This window comes from Pteropus medius, unplaced genomic scaffold (assembly GCF_902729225.1).
Source record: "Pteropus medius unplaced genomic scaffold, Ma_sr-lr_union100, whole genome shotgun sequence".
NCBI lineage: Eukaryota > Metazoa > Chordata > Mammalia > Chiroptera > Pteropodidae > Pteropus > Pteropus medius.
This window is the reverse complement of record NW_024345601.1, coordinates 8015394-8034839: the sequence shown is the minus strand read 5'-3', so window position 1 is coordinate 8034839 and position 19446 is coordinate 8015394. Positions and strand designations below refer to the sequence as shown.

General features: G+C 39.1%; 1 protein-coding gene and 1 non-coding gene across 10 annotated transcripts in view; one reads left to right on the top strand and one right to left on the bottom strand.

The window, feature by feature from the left end:
* The window catches only part of NDUFAF5 (NADH:ubiquinone oxidoreductase complex assembly factor 5), a 29861-nt gene extending 23042 nt beyond the window's left edge, over positions 1-6819 (top strand). For 5 of the 9 annotated variants that reach the window (XM_039874462.1, XM_039874464.1, XM_039874466.1 and 2 more), the window contains 3 exons: positions 6034-6117; positions 6467-6549; positions 6709-6819. In XM_039874462.1, coding sequence (XP_039730396.1) covers positions 6034-6117; positions 6467-6549; positions 6709-6801 — 260 coding nt within the window. In that variant the 3' untranslated portion in view covers positions 6802-6819. The other 4 variants (XR_005655309.1, XR_005655311.1, XR_005655310.1 and 1 more) reach the window with 4 other exon arrangements.
* A 2759-nt stretch (positions 6820-9578) lies between these two features.
* LOC120612032 (5S ribosomal RNA) lies at positions 9579-9697 on the bottom strand. Its single transcript, XR_005655341.1, has one exon. It is a non-coding gene; the product is annotated as a 5S ribosomal RNA (ribosomal RNA).
* Positions 9698-19446: the final 9749 nt, after the last annotated feature.

Sequence of the window (19446 nt, the reverse complement as noted above, 5' to 3'; positions counted from 1 at the left end):
TACAAAGAGACTGAGATAGAATAGTTACTAAGGTGTTAAGGAGAAACCATAGAAAAGTGTAATGTTACGTAAACTAAGGGAAGTTCACAACAAAGGGAACCTAAAAAGTTTAAAACAAAGGAGCACTCAAAAACATCAAATGCTGCTGAGAAGTGAAGTTCATTAGATTTAGAAATAAGGTTATGGTGACTGTACTATGAGCTCTTTTGTTGGAGTGATGGGAGTAGAAGTAATGGGGGTAGGTCGAAGATTAAGTGGAAGGCAAAGACAGCAAATATCTACTATTCTCTCAAAAAGCTTGACTGTGAAGAAGAGGTGAGAGATGGAAAGGTTATAGGTGTCAGAGGAGAAGAGAGGAATATGAGGTGGGGGGAGGTTTTTCATTTTGTTTTGTCTTAAGACTTGAATTTATTTAACTGCTGATTGGAAGACTAAGTGCTTCTGTAGAAGTGACTCTAGAAGAAAGAGAAGGGATAATTGATGTGTCAGGTATGTGATGAGGTAGAAGGGGGATGAGATACAAAGGCTGAGGGTGGATTGATCTTGGATAAAGGGTGGTTGAGGAGGGTGGGGAGACATAGAAGGAAGAGAAGAGGCATAGTGCCAATGGACATAGGTGTTCATATTTGATAGCAAGAAATTTCCATCCAATGGATCTCTTTTATTCGTCAAACAAAATAGTGCCATATACTGAGATTGAAAGGATCAGAAGTTTGAGAATTGAGTGGAGATCATTTGAAATAGTCGTTGTAGAGAATAGGAAGGTGAATCAATCAGAGTAAGTGTTAAAGTTAGTCAAATACATCTTTGACTTTCTCTAATGACACTTGGCAGATAACCAAAGCAGATAGCTGGGTTAGTTTGGTTTGGGGCTTTGCTAGTAGAGAGAGGCAAAGGCAAAAGAGAATTCCAAGAGTGTAATTGATATAATGGACCAGAGACGCTAAAAACGAGTTAATAGACTGGGAGTAAGTAGAGGAGATATGCACATGTGATCTGAAGATTGAATGATCATGGTTGAAATACCTGAACACGTTTGAAGGACAGGAGGATACAGTCTGAAAATGGGATGTTTGAATTGATGATTTTGGAAGTAAAGGGATAATTTTGTCTGGAACATGTTACAGGTGGAATGGCCATGTTGGAGTGATGGAGAAGTCCATTAGTGGTGAGAAGACTAAAAAATCTTAGGGATCATGGTATTTGGTGCTTATTAACATTGAAGTCACCCAAGTTGGCGGCAGGATTTGGGGTACAGAGGTGAACTGAACTTGGTGACAATTCCTTTGATGAATGAGGAGAGGGACTGGGAGCCTGATGTTTGACAGCAAGCAGGAGTAGGGGAGGGTTTTGGCCACATAATGTGCATCTTATCGGGTTTAGTAAGGTAGGAAAGTGATGGCCTGGAAGAGGCTTTGAGCAGCAAGGACAGAGACCCTACCTCTCAACTGTGAAAGAGGTGAGGTACGTAAAAATACATATCTACCACTGAGAGGGCTATTGGAGAACGATTTTCTCAAAGGAGAGCTTCAACTTAACTTCAGTAAGAATTTATGAGGTTTGTTCTTTGTTAAGTAGTCCAACGGCCTAAACAGTATTGATGAATGAGAGAAGCTGAACAGATTAAAGGTCTGTTCTATGAAACCAGAACTACATTTACCCAAGGGAACCTTAATCTGGATCCTGAAAAGTTAAAGAGGATTATAAAAATAAATACTTTGTTTATAGATTTATAGTTTTTGTGAACATCGTTATACTTGCTTCTCTTGATAGCCTTCTGGTTACTACTTCATCTGCGTGTTACAGGTGAGAAAAATTAGGCCCAAAGAAAACACTTGTCTCTTAGTGGAAGAATTAAGTGCCAAACTCTTGCCTTCTTGACTCTTGCTCTGAAACTTTTACCTGATTTACTGCTTCTTAAAGCTACCTGTTTGTAACAGGTCCATTTTACCCATCATCCAGCCTCCTTTGAGTATTACAAGGAGAAAGATGTGTAGCCAAAAACTTACTATTATAGTCACTCTTTATCCATTATAATTTAATAGAAGCATTGGCAGCCTTAAGTATGCATGCCCAAGATGACAGGGGACCAGTAATACACATTTCCTCCTGAGCATTTGGCTCCCCCTGATGTGCTCACAGAGCCCCTTCATCCAAAGGCTTGAAAGATGATGGTGGGCTGGTACTTTATCATTTAGACTCTGGTGATAAAAATAATTTTCAGATACAGCATTTATTTTTGTTCTGCTATATGAGTGCTGTGCTCATGATTCATTTCAAGAAAGAAGAGACTAGAAATTAGACCTATCGGTTGGAAGTGGCTGCTGCCTGCTGATTTAAAAATACAGTGCTTACTCTGTGCTAGGTACAAAAAACCTCTGTGAGGTTTGCTAATATTCTATTTTACAGATGAGCAAATTGAGATATCAAGAAGTTAGGTAACTTGTCCATGGTTATACTAAATCTAGACTTATGTATTGAATCCAGAGTCCTATACTGCATACTTGATCTGTGTGTATGTGTTTACATTGAAGTTAAATGTTCAGTAAAATGCACTAATTTTAACTGTACAGCTGCTTGGATTTTTAACCACCATCCAAATGCAGGTATAGAACATTTTCAGCCTCCAGAAAGTTGCTGCATGCCCCCTCCCAGTTGGAACCTGGGTTTTAAATCAGTCATTATTTTGAGGAATTGTCTTTTGTTTACCTTTAAGAGGATTTGCCAGTGCTTCTCACTTTTCTTGTAAAGCTTTTTACACAAATCATATGTTCTAGTTTTAGATGTTTCTTTAGGAAGATTAAGAAGAATTATCTGAAGATAACATGTAAAAGTGATATTTAACAAAGTAGATATAAACATTAACTAGTTGATTTTATATTCATTTACTTACCATTTATTGAGCATCTACCATGTGCCAACCACAGAGCCAATGATAGGAATACATAGTTCCTGATCTCAGGGAGTTATGCTCTAGAAGAGAGATACACATATAGACAGATGTGTACATTTAACTGTAAAATTAAGTATTTTGTTTTTAAGTATAGGGAGAAACACAAGAGAAAAAGCCCCTGAATCTGCTTAGGGTGTCAAGAGATGCTTTTGCACAAGGGGCAGCACCTAAGTCAAAATGAGTTTGCCAGGGTGGGTGCAGATTTGGGGGTAGGGTTGCAGGCTTTACATTCTAGGCCAAGGAAACAACCTGTTTAAAATTATAGAGATGGAGGAGGATACACATTTCCTTTACTTTAAAGGAACTGCAGTAATTTGGTATTGCTTGAACAAGTAGAATGGGGAGATGATGGAAAATGATGCAGGATAGTCCATCAGAGGCTTCTAGATTTTATCAGATGAGCCTTGTAGTATCTTGGAAGAATTTTGCACAGAGGAGAGACAAACAGATGAGTGTGTTAGAGTTCATCCTCCAACATTGTTTATGAGCATATTTTATGAGGAAGGTAAGTTCAGAGCTAGCATAGTTAACCTCTCTTGTTATGCATGAGGATATTGAGGCACAGAGAGAAGTAACTAGCTCAAGGTGATATATTTAGTAAGTGGGAGAGCCAGGATTGAAACCAAGTGTAGCAGTCTGGCTCGGATCTCAATCACTGGTGAAAAGGTCAGAGGCAGCAAAGATAGGAAGAAGAGTGGTTGGGAGTGAACGGAGGAGGAGTGGAGCTTGGGAGACTTCCAGGTGTGTGGATTTGCAGGCTGGAAGATGGTGTTCCCTTCAGGTTGCTTTTTGGTATTTTACATTGCTTTCTTCTTTTTTCTTGATGGTTGTGGTGTCTCTCATTTAAGTTGCCATTATTATTCACAGAAAAAAGTCGAGAACGTTTACCTAATTGTACAAAACAAGTTGTATATCAGCGATGAATGCAGGAAAAGTTTTGGAGGCTTTCACAGTAGTTTTACGGTAAGTTCAGTTATTTTCTTTTAGACAATAGCATTGTTTCTAGTAAACCTTAATAAATTAAATTTTTTTTTATAAGTAGTTGGACTTAACCTTAAAAATACTGTGAGAGTCTTAAACAGTTACCTGCTTCCCAGATTTTGCAGTTATCCCAAAGCCCAGGGCTGGTTAGAGGTCCCCACATATGTTTCCCAGGCGGTCTTCAGTAAATGCACCAGGGTGCATTATGAAGTATTATTCCATTTCAAAGATGACAAAACTGACTTTAATAGAGGTTAAATGACTTTACTCCAGGTTGTATAAAGGTCGGACCTGGTATTATGATCTCAAAGGCTAAGTTTAGACTCTGCACCACACCACAGTACTGCAAGAGGAAGAGAAGTTCACCATGGCCACGTACCTCCCTTGTGAGGGAGGGGTGGGCTGCCCTAGCATCAGAGTTACTAACTGTGCTATATAGTAGTGCTCTTGAATTTCTATATCAAAGCATTATGTCTAGGTTAAACCTAGGCCAGGCCTTCAGAAAGAGCATTATGCCTAATAATTTTAGTATGTTGTAATAACAGTTATTTGATGTGAAATTTCATAGAAATGCATTAAGTATTTACATTAAAAAAATTAAACCTGTTTTCCACGGGAGTTGCCTGTTATCTAATGTATAAGTCAGTCATAGCAATGGGAAATTAGCAGAAATGAAAGCACCACAAGCATCAGCAATAGACTCTTCCAATGAGTCCCAGTTTACTTCTAGTCTCTTGGATACTCACTCTATAGGAGAATGTTTTTAAATTAGATTATGTAATGGGTCTAAAATGTTAGCATTAGAGATAATCTTTAATTATCATCCTACATAATTTTAAGCAGGCTGTTTCCTTAGCCTGGAATGTAATGTCTGCGGTCCCCCAACTGCCCCCCATCCTTCCCCTGCCAAGAGATAAGCCTTTAGAGATAATCGAGTCTGGCCACCTTAAAGACCCAGAGCAATTGGTCAGAGATCATCTAGCTGCTTCATGACAGCAAAAATAAGATCCACCTTTTTCTTCATGTTGATTAATCTACTAGTTTATATGTCATTGTTCTTCATGAATTGGGTGGGTCTGTTATATTCACAGGATGTGGGACATTGCTTTTAGTCAGAGATTCATTATTTTAAGGAATAAAAGGAGCCTTTTGAGATTGGAGAGAAGAAAGAGATTTATTTATTACAGCTAATTTGTTGACTGTTTTTAATAAGACCATTGAAAACTTGAGAGATTATTTTTAAACTGCTAAAGAACATTGATACTGAATTTAATTGGTTTCTTTTGTGAAAGTAGAAAAACAAAACTAAGAAACTGATTTTTGATCATGTAGTATATAGAGAATAAATATAAAGGATTTTTACTTTTGAATTTATTTTAATTCTGAGGACTAGTATGGCCTCTCAAAGTAATTTAAATTTATGCATAAAGAAAAATAAAATATACTGATTTTTAATGAACAGCAGAATAATATTAACCCTAGCATTTAGCTATCAATTTGAAGAAATCTAAAAACAAATTTTAAAACATTAAGAAAAATGCCCCTGAAAAGTCCTAATCTAAGATTATTTAAGTATTGTGAAACCTGAAAACCGTAGTTTTGATACTATTTAATGAATCTTAAAGCCCTCTTCCAAGTTTCATGATCATACTTAATTTATTCATATGTCCATGGCTTAAAAGGGCATTGCAGCAGCGTCCTTTTCTCTTTCGAAGAGCAGCTAAAAGGGGATAAAATGTAGTATCCTTAGAAAGGTACTTGCCAACTCCCAGTGACTCACCTAAGGGGCCAGTCAACTTGCTTTTTGCCCAGCTGGCACACTTTAGACTAGTGTTAGCAAGTAAAGAGCGCTTATGGGACTTTCCTCCTGAAATTTGACTTCACTTGTCTTAATATCCAGAAGCTTCTGGTAGTTTTGCCTGAGAGTCACTAAGAAGTCCAGCTGTAATCTGAGAGCAAAATGAGATTGTTTAGGTTATTTTACATAACTATTAGAAAATGAAATAGAGTTGGATGAAATAAGATTAAATCTGTGATATTGATTGAGCTGCTCGGGGTATTCACTGTATTGCCTCAAACTGCCTGTAGTGTATTTTTAGGAATGGGTGAGAGTAACTGCGCTTGGAATAGAAAGGCGCTGCTGCACCGAGACACAATGCTGGCGGCTGCCGCAGTGTATGGAGGTAAGGGAGCTGACCATTCTTCCACCTGCGCCTCACTGAGGAGCTTGTGCCCTGTCTTGTTTATCTCTTAAAATTACCAGTGCCTTTTCCTTTCTTGTTAAGGCTCCATCAGATTTCTTGTCCTTCCTTTCAAAACACAGATCCTTTCACTCATTTCCTTTTTCCAGACAGTCCTTACTGTTTCTGTACTGTCACCTTTATCAGTGTTGAGGATTTTTCATATGAGGCATTCTTGGAGTCCAGGGAGTATCCTGATATCCATTTGTCTTTGCGGGGCATGATTTTTATCGAGAAGATTACTTTTCCTACTTGCATGTTTTCAGACTTTAACCATTATTTGTCTTTGTAGAAATGTACAGAAATGAGGATGGTTCAATCCCTGCCACATATCAGATCTATTACATGATAGGATGGAAATATCATGATTCACAGGTAACATTAAGATAAATCATTTTTCTTAGTGGGTTCATGTTTCCATTTGCTTTTTATTATTTACTTAGGGTGGAGGAATTTTTTAAACATAAGACAGCATTAAGGGGTTTAATTAGAGTATATATTTATCTATTTCTAATATCTTTATCTTATTTTCAGGCAAGACCAGCTGAAAGAGGTTCGGCAACTGTGTCGTTTGGAGAGCTAGGAAAAATAAACAATCTTATGTCACAGGGGAAAAAATCACAATAAATATTCTATTCAATGTTATTGTAGTCCTGAATTTTCATCAGAGATGAGTACTTTCACATCTAAAATTATTACATTTTGAAGCAAGAAGCACTATGTTAGTATTTACTAACAGACTTTTCTAATAATCTGTACACTATATTTAGTAACCATTTCAGTTTCACATGGTTTTTATTTTCATGTAGATACTATTATCTAGAGATTTGAATGCCTTATTTGCAAATTCAGCCCCAAAGCAAGAAGATTGTTTCTCTGAAAAATCCACAGATATGTTCACACATATAAATCACTGCCTTGATGGAAAAATTACACATGCTGACATTTCCTACCCTTTTTCTCCTTCCAATCTTTTGTTATTTCTATAAGGGGACCATAAGCAATGGAGATGAGGGGAAGGACAAGTTGTTAGTCTCTAGAGTTCTGGCTCTTTTAGAATGAAAACAGAGTCTTATAATGACTACTCTAAAATACTTAAGCCACAATTATTTGTCATACTGTCATTCTTTGTCATGAAGAGAACAGAGGTTTATGTACCTCTCTAGAGCTATTACATAGTTTTGTACTTTAGAAGAGTGTGTATCTTTATTGAATCTTTCCTCACATTTTTAAAGCATCAGAATTCTAATCTTATTTCTTTTTTACCTCCATGATCTGGGTAGGATCCCCAAACCCCCCCCCCCCTTAGGTAAGACGACAACATTTTAAATAATTAAGGAGGAAAATTACATGTAACCATCTGTGCAGTAATGAAAAATACTGTTTATTGTTTGACTTTCCTTTGTCACTTTGGGCCTTGGCACTATTATTCTAAGTCCACCATCCCACTGCCGTCTAATAGTGATCAAAGTTATGTGGAAGCAGGCCCAGACGGCTTAGTGTGGGGGTAGGCGGGGGAGGGTGGTGATAAGAATGAAGCAGGCAGGAAGCTGAGAAGCTCACAAGGGTGGGCGTAATGTTCATTTTCACCAGTCAGTGGCCAGTAATTTGCTGTCCTTTTCATTTAATCGGGCAGGGTCCCAGCCGCCTCTTCACCCTTAGGGAACTTATTATAGTATTTGCTTCTCTCTCCTGTCTGCCTTCCCTCCTGCTACTAAGCTCTTCCTGGGTGAGGCTGTGTCTTACCCTGTACATACAGCATAGTACTTTGCACATAGTAAACAGTTACATTGTGAATTGAATTCAGTTATGTGAAAAAATGCTCATTGAAAGAAAGTTACAGTTAAAAACCAAAGTTCTCTAGGAGAAAAAAATTACTATTCTTGCTCTTGTCAGTTAGGAAATTCATTGATATTAGAAGTTTGGATACTCTTGGTGGCTTTTTTGTTTTGTTTTTGATACAAAAGAAGAGAATACCTAGGAAGTAGAATTTGGGAAAGGTCTTTTTTTTAGCTTAATTTTCAGAATTTGAAGGGAGAAAACAAAAAAAATCTATTAAAGTGCAAACTGGTGAATTAGGAACAGATAAATTCCATATTGTCTATTTCCTAAAGGACATGTGTTTATAGGCATTAATATTTGTTTTTGAAGAATGAATATGAAAAACTATTAAATACTTATTGCTGAGGAAAGGGACTGAGAAACCAAGTGTGTCTGCATCTGTCATGTTTGAATGTCCGGGTGCAGGAGGTAGGGAGAAATTATGAGAGAGACTTGTACTTTTCATTTGCTATCTTTCTATTGTCAAGGATATTACATTTGTTTCATGTCAGCAGCAAATATGTGGATTGTAGTGTGGTGCTTAGGAGGACTCTATACTGGGCTATCTCAAAAATAAGCTCCATTGGTTTAAAAAAATAAAGAAAAATTAACAACTAATTGAGGACACTTTATTGTTTAACATGAGTGACAGTAGTAAAATTATTTTTTTTAGTTAATATCTGCTTGAATTATCTATCAAGCTTTAATTTTTTGGAACCCTCAAGAAATTCACTTTCTGAATAGCTGTGTTTTCCAAATGATTAAGAACTCATCCTTTTAAGCAAAAAAACTTTAAAAAATACCTTATCAAAAATCTTTCTAAAATATGTTACATTCTTAAACAGTGCGTGGAACATAATTATTTCTTTATAACTCCGCAGCTATTGTCATAAACTCAAGTTGTACTGCATTGATTGTTTCTACACTGGCCCCAAGAATGATGTGATTTGTTTAGTGTCCCTTTTCCAACATTTGCTCTCAGGTGTCAGTCTCGATGGCTTGACAAAAATAAGCCGCCACTTCTTGTGTCCTCTGATATGCTGTAAGATCAGAATTTAGATTGGAAGCTTTCTACAAGTAGCGTATTAGATAGGAAAGAGGAACTAGGTTCTAGGAAGACTGTCCTCTGGAGTAAAATGCACGGGCTTTATCGGTTCTCTTAACAAATGAGGATTGAGGTCAGTGTATCAGGCTTCCGGTTCTTCTCTGCTCTTTCGGTTGTCAGTCTGACAGGCTTCATTTATTGTCTGGACTGCTTGGGGACTGGATTATTTCCTGGTCCTTAGCAGTATTCCAGGTTGTTGGCCTGGTGAATTCCAGAGGTGGCAATATATATGAAAATTTATAAACAAAGATTGTTTGCTTTATGGAAAATTTTTGCAGGATTTGTTGAGATGAAAGCTATTCATGGACATCAATTATGTGATATGAATATAAAAAGTTATATTTACAGAAGGTAATGCATGAAGTATCTATTAAGCAAGTTTTGTTTTTATTATTATTTTTTAGGCGAGATAACCTTGGTTGACCTCACAGATTGCAAGGACCTTGTCAACTTACAATTCCTTAGTTTTCATTTTTTACGCCTACAGCACCTGGTCTTCCTAGGTGGTCTCCCATTCAAGTACTAACCAGGTCCGACCCTGCTTAGCTTCCAAGATCAGATGGGATCGGGCTTGTTCAGGGTAGCATGGCTGTAGACTACGTTTTGTTTTTCATACGCTTTTAGTACTATTTTTATCCACTAGGTGGAAACAATTACAGTATGGCCTGTATTGAAGATGTGTACAGTTTTTATACTCAATATATATCCCTTAAAAGTGAAATTAAAATATTTTACCATGGATTGCCTTTTGTGTAGAAAAGAAATGAATATTAATAGATATCTGGGAAAAAGAAAGCTACTCGGTACAGTGATTGTTGTTCCTTCCTAAGTAATTTTAGCCTTTCTTGCCTATTGCCTAAGAAGAGATGTTGAGCTTTGGGGGAGGGATGTTATTGTCATTAAAATGTGAAATTTATCATCAAGAAAGTTATCATAAGTGAACCTGCCCTTCCAGAAATTGGTACACTCTAATTCTCTGCCTGGATACTTGACAGGTATTTATCTTACTGGTTCGAAAAAAAATTATTTGAAAATAATGGAAGGTACAGTGGGCACTGGTAAGTTGTTAACGAATAAGGAAGTAATGCTTTGGTCTCTTGGTTGGTTTTAAAATCTATCCACAAATTCTTTGATATGCTTCTCTAGAAAGTGGAGCTTCTTTCCGCTTTCTTTGAGTATGGATTGAATTTAGTGATACCCTTCCAACAAATAGAATGTGGAAGTAATGGTGTGTCGCTTATGGTAATAAAAGGCATTGCTTCCTCCTTGCTCTGTCTGGGGTCACTCAGTCTGGGAAAACCAGCTCCCATTTCGTGAGGGCACTCAAGCAGCACAGTGGAGAGGAGCTAGAGGTGAGGAACTGCCACAGCCCTGTGAGTGAGCCCGGCCTATATCTTGACAGCAACCTCATGAGAGACCTTGAACCAGAAACACCCAGATTAGCCACTCCCAAATTCCTGATCAAAAGATACTGTGCGATAATGTTTGTCATTTCAGCCACTGTAATTTGTTAATACAGCAGGAGATAGCTAATATGCTCTCTGCAAAGAGGTGCCCACGATATGCCGAGTTGTTATTTTAAGTACAGAATGTAGCTTGCTTATCTGAAATTATGTAAAGTCAACATAAACTACTATATTACATTTGTTCTTAGGGGAAACTGGACCTGAGATACTCTTACCTTGAGATTTGAGTCCATGGTATCTCAAAATAGAACTAACCTCCCAAGGTACATTTAGTAGGCCTCAAATTTCATTTTCTAAAAATATTAGGATCGATTTTCTGGAAACCTGATTGGGCATGGTCCAAAGTGAAACCAGAGAATTTGAAAACACTCTGACCTTGAGAATTCAGTGAACTAAACAACTGCACAGCAGTTCCTCAATCAGTTCCTTTCTGCCTTAGCTGTTGAGTTGCTGACAGGTCATTATCAGGATGGACTGCTGACACTGTGCAATTGTCACCAGGTTCTCAGATAAGCATAATGCTATGGAAACAGTTAAGGGCTTTTTAAAGCCAGAGTTAACCCTGCCTTGTTAGCCATTGCTAAAACCAGGCAAAGGTAAACTGCCTATACTTTCAAGGTGGCAAATGTAGTCCATCTAGTCTCCAGACTCATACGAGAATCTCGTGCATGTGCTCAGAATGCCTGTTCTAGTTCTTCAGAGCCAGCCCTGTTGGAGAATGGTCAGGAGCAGTTCCAGGTCTCAGTTGTGCTTGTGCTTAGATAGAGAATGAGAGATTGAGGAAGAATTCCAAAGGAGTACTTGCCAGCTCTTGCCACGAAAAACAAAGTAGAGGGAAGGGCAAGGACTGGAAGTCAGGTGATCTTGGTTTTGTCCTGGCCTTGCTGGTTCCTAAGGCTCAGGCAAACTTCATCCCTCTGACCTCAGGACTGTCATCTGTACAATTAATTACAGGTTGGAAACTCAGTCTTAAAGGAGGCCCACAGGCCTGCCTTCCAGGTTCCTAAGGGGCATTTTCAAACAAAACATTTCCAGTTTCCTCCTGTTAAGGGTTAATGCTCCGTCACTGAGAGAAGCATGGGACATCCCTCCATCATTTTATGGTGGGGAAATGACTGTGAGCCATTGGGCAGGATGATCTCAGGAGCATTGAGCCTGATCCTAGGACCTTAGTCCTAAGACAGAAGTGGACGGGATTGCCTTCTTATCTTTACAATTTCTCAGTCTCCATGTTGACGTTTTGGAGACTTCTTTTCCCTTCAGAGTTAACTTGAATTTCATCTGAGGATAAGGTTTGAGAAGGTGAGCACAGTGCGATTTGCCTTGGGTCCCCTAGTCATAAAAAATGGTTTAGAATGCATTGCTGTCAGTTTCTGGGTTACAGTGAAGGGCTCCAGGAGACCCTAACTTAAGCAGCATAGACTGCCTCCTGCATTTTCCATGGAAGATGTCATTTCCCATAGGCACTAGACATTTAGCATTTGGGAAGTGCTAAATGTTTCCCACATTTTACAGAAAGTTCCTAGTTATTCGTCCAGGTGACAAGGTCCTAAGTACAAGTCACACCTGAACAAAGGAAATGCTCAGGCTTCAAATGGTTGGAGGACCAAATGAAGAAATAGATATGAAAGTACTTTGCAATCTAAGTCAGGTTGTCTGTGTCATTTCATTTATTGAGAAGCCAGTTGAATGTTCATTATTCTCAAAAGCAACTTCATTTAATCTTTCCCAAGGTGTCGTGAGTTGGTAAAGCCCTCCATTTTAAAGCTCAGTGTATTTTACACTCTTGCCAGGCAGTGAGCTAAGCCTTTCATATACATTCTCATTTTATTCTCACAGCTCCTTCTGAAGTAGATTTTAGTACTATTGTCTCCATATTTCAGATGAGGAAATAGTCGTAGAGAGATAAGTTCTCTAAGGTCACATAAATGGCAGCACGCGTTTTCTGTCCTGTATGTGACAAAGCTAGTCTAATTAACAATTTTATTATGCTGCCTTCTTTCGGAGGTCAAAGCCTTCTATGAACTACCACTCTTTCCACTTCCTTGCTCCTGCCATAACCTTGTATGCCCCAACTAGTGTATTGGAACAAGACAGGTGATTCCATCCAGGCTTCAGCACATGCTTATCCCTGTGCTTGAATCTGTCCCTGCTGAGCTACCACCCACCAAGCTCTTCTGGGTCTCTCTCACTCTGAGCTCAGTCATCCCTTAATCCAGCTCAAGTTCATCCTGCTTTCTTGTCCTGGTCATTTTGAACTTTCGTTAGTTCCATCTTCTTTAGCACTTTATACGTTGTTTCCTATCCACGAGTTCTTCCTTTTCAGCTAAATGTTCAGGTTCTTGGAATGGAAGGCCAAGTGGAGTCACTGCTAGACAGACTGTGTGGGGATCCCTGTGAGCACAACAATCGGAAGACTGGAAAGACTGGCAGTTGGCACTGGGCACATTCAGCTGCAGACGCCTAGGATCAGCCACTGAATTAGGATTCAAGGCTAGGCTTATCTTCCAGTAGAATCTGGGTATCAAGCAAAGCAGTTTGACGTGGATAATGGGGCAGAAATGCAACTGTTGGTCCTGGGAAGGGCTTGGTCCTAGAGAAAAGATTAGAATCATATGAAGTCAAAGCAGGGCCTGCAGCAGAGCTGACTGGGCGTTACACTGTGGAATGGTAAGTTGAATCCAGGCTAGATGTCCAGCTGTCATTAGATACCAGGATGGCCAGGTAGAGTAGTTAGCATGAGTGAAGTGAGACTCTCCCATTGAATCCCTTTTCCACCACTAAGTAGCTTACCTTGCATGTTACTCAGTTTCTATGCAACAAGTCATTCTTAGAAGCATTAGTACAATGCCTAGCAGAGAATAACTGTCATAGTTATTATTTCATAGACTTAGAAAGCCAAGCTTATGAGATGTCTTTACATGTTTGTTGGAATAAGTTACAGAATGTCTTAAGGTGGCAGTTGGAGCAGGGGACAGGAAGAATTTCCAGAGGGAAATATGATTGGAAAGGCAGGGTTAAACAAAATTAAATGGATATCTTTCTTTTAAGACTTCTCAGAACTTTAATATGCTCATACTGTGAATCTCCTAGAACTAATGACCCAGTCAGCCTTTATCAAGGAGCACCTTACATGACCTTGAACCTGTTTTGAGAAACTTTAGTTTAGCACAATGCTAAGCATTGTAGAGGCTTGTTAAATAATTTGAATAGTTTTAGGAAAACCTATATTCAGTTATCAGAATCCATTCACCTGGAAAATCATTTATGAACTTCTCAGGGCGGTCCAGTGCAATGATTAAGAGAATGGACTCTAGACCTGGTTGTCCTGGCTTTGTGGCCTTGGAAAACTTACTTGACCCCAATTTCCTCTTCTGTAAAAGGGGGAAGATGATACAGTATCCTCTCAGGAAGGTAATTGTGAAGATCAAATTGGTTAATGCGTTTGGTTAGAACAGTGCCTGGCACATAATAAGTATCATATGTTAGCCATTACTATTGTAGATAGAATGAATTTTAGAGAAGCTTTCAAGAATGAATTATTGACTGCCGTCGTGATGCTAGCTTAACATTTGTCCCACATAAAATTCCCTCTTGCTCACACAAGAAGATTGATTAATAAATACTGCTTGAAGTCACTGTCCCTTTTTTAAAAAGGATAAATCTTAGGACCTCAGACAGCTATTTTGCCTCTATGGCAAAATCCAAATCTCAAATATAAGAGATTTGTTTTAATGCTCTATTTGGTGAAGGTTGAACATTCCTTTTTTTAGAGGCACTTTATCTTTACGCACTGTTTTCTGATTAGTGAAATACAAGTTAGGATAACTCATTTCACACAAGAACACACACACAAAAATGTTTTCATAGCAAAACAGGCACAAATGCTAGATGAAATTGACTGAAAAACCCTAAAAATTTAAATAAATCTCACAATCTGAAAAATAATTCACTCTTGCCACACTCGAAAAGGTTTTAAAACATTTTTCTGCTTTAGACCTTAATTTCTCACCTGAGAGGCTAGATTGGAATTACAAAACTTGGCGCTGTAAGACATTAGAGTATTCTTGTTTTACAGTTAAGGAAATAGTCCCACAGAGGGACTGATTTACCTGTGGTCACACTAGCTGGTGGTGGAGAGGCAGGCGTGGAAGGTGGGTGTGTTAAAGTCTTGTCCAGTGGCCTATGGCAGGCTTGATGTCATTTATGCAACCCCTGCAGAGCTGCCCACCTGCCCTGCCTCCCCTGCTCAGGAGGTAGAGTCAGGAAGAGTGTGGCAAGTGAACTTTGTCAAAGTTCCTAGAACAGCTCTCCGTTCCAACGGCCTTTGATATTGCGCCCTTTGCAAAACCCAGAGTCATCCCTTACAATGAATTTAGAGCAAATTGTGCTGCGGGTTACAGTAGACCTCAACCTGGGCTGCATGTTGAGAACTGAAAAAGATACTGCTGCTTGCCTCACATTTCCAGAGATTCTCATTTAATTTGGCATCAGAAGTTCTAAAAGCCATGGACCCTGCTCCAAAGCAACAGCTTTCCTGAGGAGGAAAAACTGAATCACAGTCCCGATTTTAACCTTTCTTCTGTTGTGGTCAGGAATTTTAAAGGACTTCTGTAGCTGTGTTGGTTATAAAATGTATGAGTTGCTGTGCACTTCATGATGGGCTTGTGTTAGAGAGGAAGGCTGTGTCAGACTGGTTGGGAGTGAAGAAAGACAAGTTTGTCATTCAATACTTATTGAGCACCTACTATATTTGAGACACTGTATCCTTAGAGATGAGAAGCACCTAATCACTGCCCTCTCAGTGCTCACAGCTGGGCTGAGTGGAGATCCTCAGTTAAATAAGGCCAGGGGCACTGTCTTCATTTCAACGGTGTAGGGTACCACAGGTACTCGATGGTAGTTCAAGGTGGAATATGAGAAACACCAGAAAACGGGTCTGAGTAAAGCACGTTGGGAGTTCAGAGGAGAGAGACGATGTGCAGTTTGTGTGTAGTGCGAGCGAGGGTGCCCTTGCAGAAGACTTAGTTCCTTTTTGCAATCATTCCACCAATTTGCTTGGCACCTATGAAGCCCCAGCCACCATGCCAGCTGCTGAGGTACAATGAAGAAAGAGCCCCAGCCTTTAAGGGGCCTCCTGTCAAGTAGCAGAACAAATAATACAGGATTTCTTCAAATCTAAGTGCTATTTATTATGAATCGTATCCTAATTTTGGAGATGTTAAAATTTGGAAAAAGATGTATTTTAGAATTAGTGAAATAAAGTAGTAATTAATAGATAACCTACTCACTATGGACTAGACACTGTTCTAAGTGCTTACACATAATAATTTTCACTTATTTAATACAAGGCAATTCTATGCAGTGACAAGTGTCTTACACTGGCTAGGCTCTTGGGAAATATATGGTGAATAAATGAAGAATTGAATGAGTGAATAGTAGAAAGAAAAACCTTCTGTCCTCCATATTTAGACCATCTAGGGAAGAGAGTTCCTTTACTAAGAACTTAGATCTTGAAAAATGGTAATTTCAGAGCTTTAGTGTTATCAAGAAAACAGTCACTAAGAGATAGATGGCTCAGTCATGGTCCCATTTCTTATTTCTTTCCTTTTCCAAAATTATTCTTGCTGTTCGTCTATGTTTAGTTTTCCTTTTGAATTTTGAAAGCAAGTTGCTTAGGTTAAAAAGGATTCTGTTGGTATTTATCATAAGAATGTATTATATTTAAAGATAGATTTAGGGACAATTAACGTCTCTATATTTTGGCATCTTCTCAAACACAAGATACATTTTTTTCATTTATTCAAATTATAGATGATTGTTTAAATTATTACATCATTTAAAATTTCTCTTTCATAATCCCAGTCCTTTCTTTGGTATTAGGATAAGTTGTCATCTTAAAGGTTGAAGAACCTTAGGAGAGAGGTAGGAGTCCTCATGCATTAATTAGTTAATTAATTAATTAATTCACCCATTTGAAAAGTATTGGAGGCCAATTTTGTGCAGGGGCAGTGCTAGGTACTGAAGATACAATAGTGAATAAAAACAAATGATCCCTGCTCTATGGGAATATAGTATATAATCTGTAAATAGATATTAATTTTATTCCCAGCTTGATTATTATATCTCTATATCTTCTGGTATATTTAACATGATTTTTCCTTAGACTCTTTCTTGGTTTGGGCTTTCCCAAAAGCACACCCTGAGACAAGAATTTGAGTACAGGAGAGGGGATGGAAAGGTGAAGGAGTAGAAAAGTGGAAAGGAGAAAAGCCAATAAAAAATGTGCTAGTGAGCAGCTCACTACAGAGGACAACTGGGACTCAATCCTGCTGAACACCTTCTGAGAGACTCTACGGAAAATACTCTCAGTCATCCCACCAAGGGGCAGGGAAACTGGGGGATCCCTGTTCCTTACTGGGAGCATGAACTTCCTGGCACTTCTGGCCTGCTCTGTTTGGCCAAGATGCTCTTGCAGCCAGAGGGCCTGCTCAGGCAGAGGAGTGCAGGCGCTTGAGACAGGAAACCACAGATGGCAGGGGGTTGCCTGCAGAACTGAATGGTGGGGAACTGGTGGTACCTACTACATACACTGTCCATCAGGAAAAGGGAGCAACCTTTAGAAACTATTTACGTAGAGTGGGGAAGGAGGAGATGATGGGAGAGAAAATCAGGAAGTGAGGAAAGTCAGTGCTTAGCTCAGAGAACAGTCACGATAGTATTGGTCACTAATTTGATTTATTATAATCAAGATCTCACATTCCATTTTGAGTCATCAATGAATCACATGGCAAGATTAATGATACCTTTTGGATTTTTGTATGTTGGCAAGGTTTCCTCTATGATGCTTTTGAAACATGATAAAGGATTTTTCAAAAGAAACGTATAAATTTTAACTTTTATCTATTTTAAGATTTTAAATGGGAACAATGAAAAGTAATAGATATCACTTTGGAAGCTATATTGGACAATGAGATAACATGAAGAGGATAGAATGGCTTTGAAATTGGCTCTGAGTTTGATCTTAAATTTTTCCACTAACGGGCAGTGTGACCTTGGGCAAGATGCTAATTGGCTCTCTGAGCCAGAATGTCCACAATGCCTTCTTCGGATTGTTTTAGTTTACATTTCCCCAGGAGACCTGGAGAAGAGAAGCTTTCGGAGTTCAGGAGTTTGGAGAACTTTTAAAGTTTCAGTTATATTGTGCCCCTGGAAATTCATATTCAGCTCATGACTTTTCTCTCACGTTAGTTCTAGTGGAATAACTATTTTTAGCTTCATAATTTTTTCTTGTTAATAAAAAGCTATTGTTTGAATGGCACATTTATTGTTGCTATGGGTCGGTACCTTTTCTTATAAAAAAGAATGTGTCTTAGAGGAGGTGAATAGTTTATATTAAAAACATACAAGCAAAATACTCATGGGAATAAAAGTTTAGTATCACAGAGTAAGGAATGAAGGAAAGACAGAGGTGGCAGGAAAACCTGTAGCCTTGCATGGAGCAAAATTTAATGTAAAATCCAAGGCTCATGTCTCTACCCCTCCTCAACTTTTCTTTCTTTCTTTTTTTCCCCCTTTTTTTGGTAATCATTTTAAAATTAAAAAAAATTTAAATTTCCTTTCTGATGCCTCCAGTGTTTTTTGTGTGGCTGTGGTATAGAGTTAGCAAACACTGTTTTTACGAACCCATTACACACTTATGCTGTAGACCTTTAGCTACAAGGGCACAAACATCAGTCCTTGGCTGAAGGAGCCTTTTCTTTCTAACCTACCACAGGTAGTGGGGCCTTGTTTTAGCACCTGAGTGGCACCTGTGTACACCAGTGGCCATTTGTGGCTTCGGAATTGTAATCTCCTCCAACCCTCTCATTTTCCTGAGAAGGAAACTGGTAAAGCTGGAGAGGTGAAGTGACTTGACTGAGGCCACAGCATTAGTTGTAGCACATCTAGGGCTGGAGCCATTCACTTCTTCCCAAAAGGAGCCAGTATTCTAACCTGAGGGGCTGGATGGCCTGGGTTAGACTTGCAAAGGGGTGGAAGGTGAAGGCTGAGGTACTTAAGGGTTGAAGTAGAACAATGGAAGCAAAATTTTCTTGCAGAGAATTTTCTGATGGCTGCTGCATTTCCTATGGGGGAAGGAAAGAGGGAGCTCTCCCCTCAACTTCAACCAAAGGAGAGGGGCTCTAAGGGAGCTAATTAGAAAACTTGATGTGGCCCTTGGAGTTTGGGGTATATAGTGGAGTGGGGCGTGACAGACACCTAGTGGGGAGAGAGCATGAGAGCAAGACAGAGCAAGAGACATTGGGCTGACCTCAGAGCTGGCTGCACTTCCACCAAGAGCAGGGGTAAGAATGTGTGTTTTTCAGGGACCAGATAGAGGACACGAGGAAAGGCACCAGCTTAGAACTACCCACAGAGAGGGTACTGTATCAATTCCTGAGGACTACTGTTAAAAATTACCGCAAAAGTGGTGGCTTATTACCTTATAGTTCTGGAGGCCAGATGTCTGAAATCAAGGTACTGGCCAGACCACATTTTCTTTGTAGGCTCTAGGAGAGAATACATTCCTTGCTCTTCCAGCTTCTGGTGGCTGTGGACATTCCTTGGTTTGTGGCCACATCATTCCAATTTCTGTTTCTGTGGTTGGTCATATTGCCTCCTTCTGTGTCAAATCTCTCTTAATGCTTGTGATTGTCCTTAAAGCCCACCAGGATAATCTCTCTATGGCAAGATCCTTAACTTAATCACTTTTGCAAAGTCTTTTTTTTGACTTGTAAGGTTAACATTCACATGTTCCAGGGATTAGGACATGAATATCTTTTAGGGAGCATTATTCAGCCTTCCACGGATAGGGAGTTCCATGAGAGAGAGCCTGGTGGA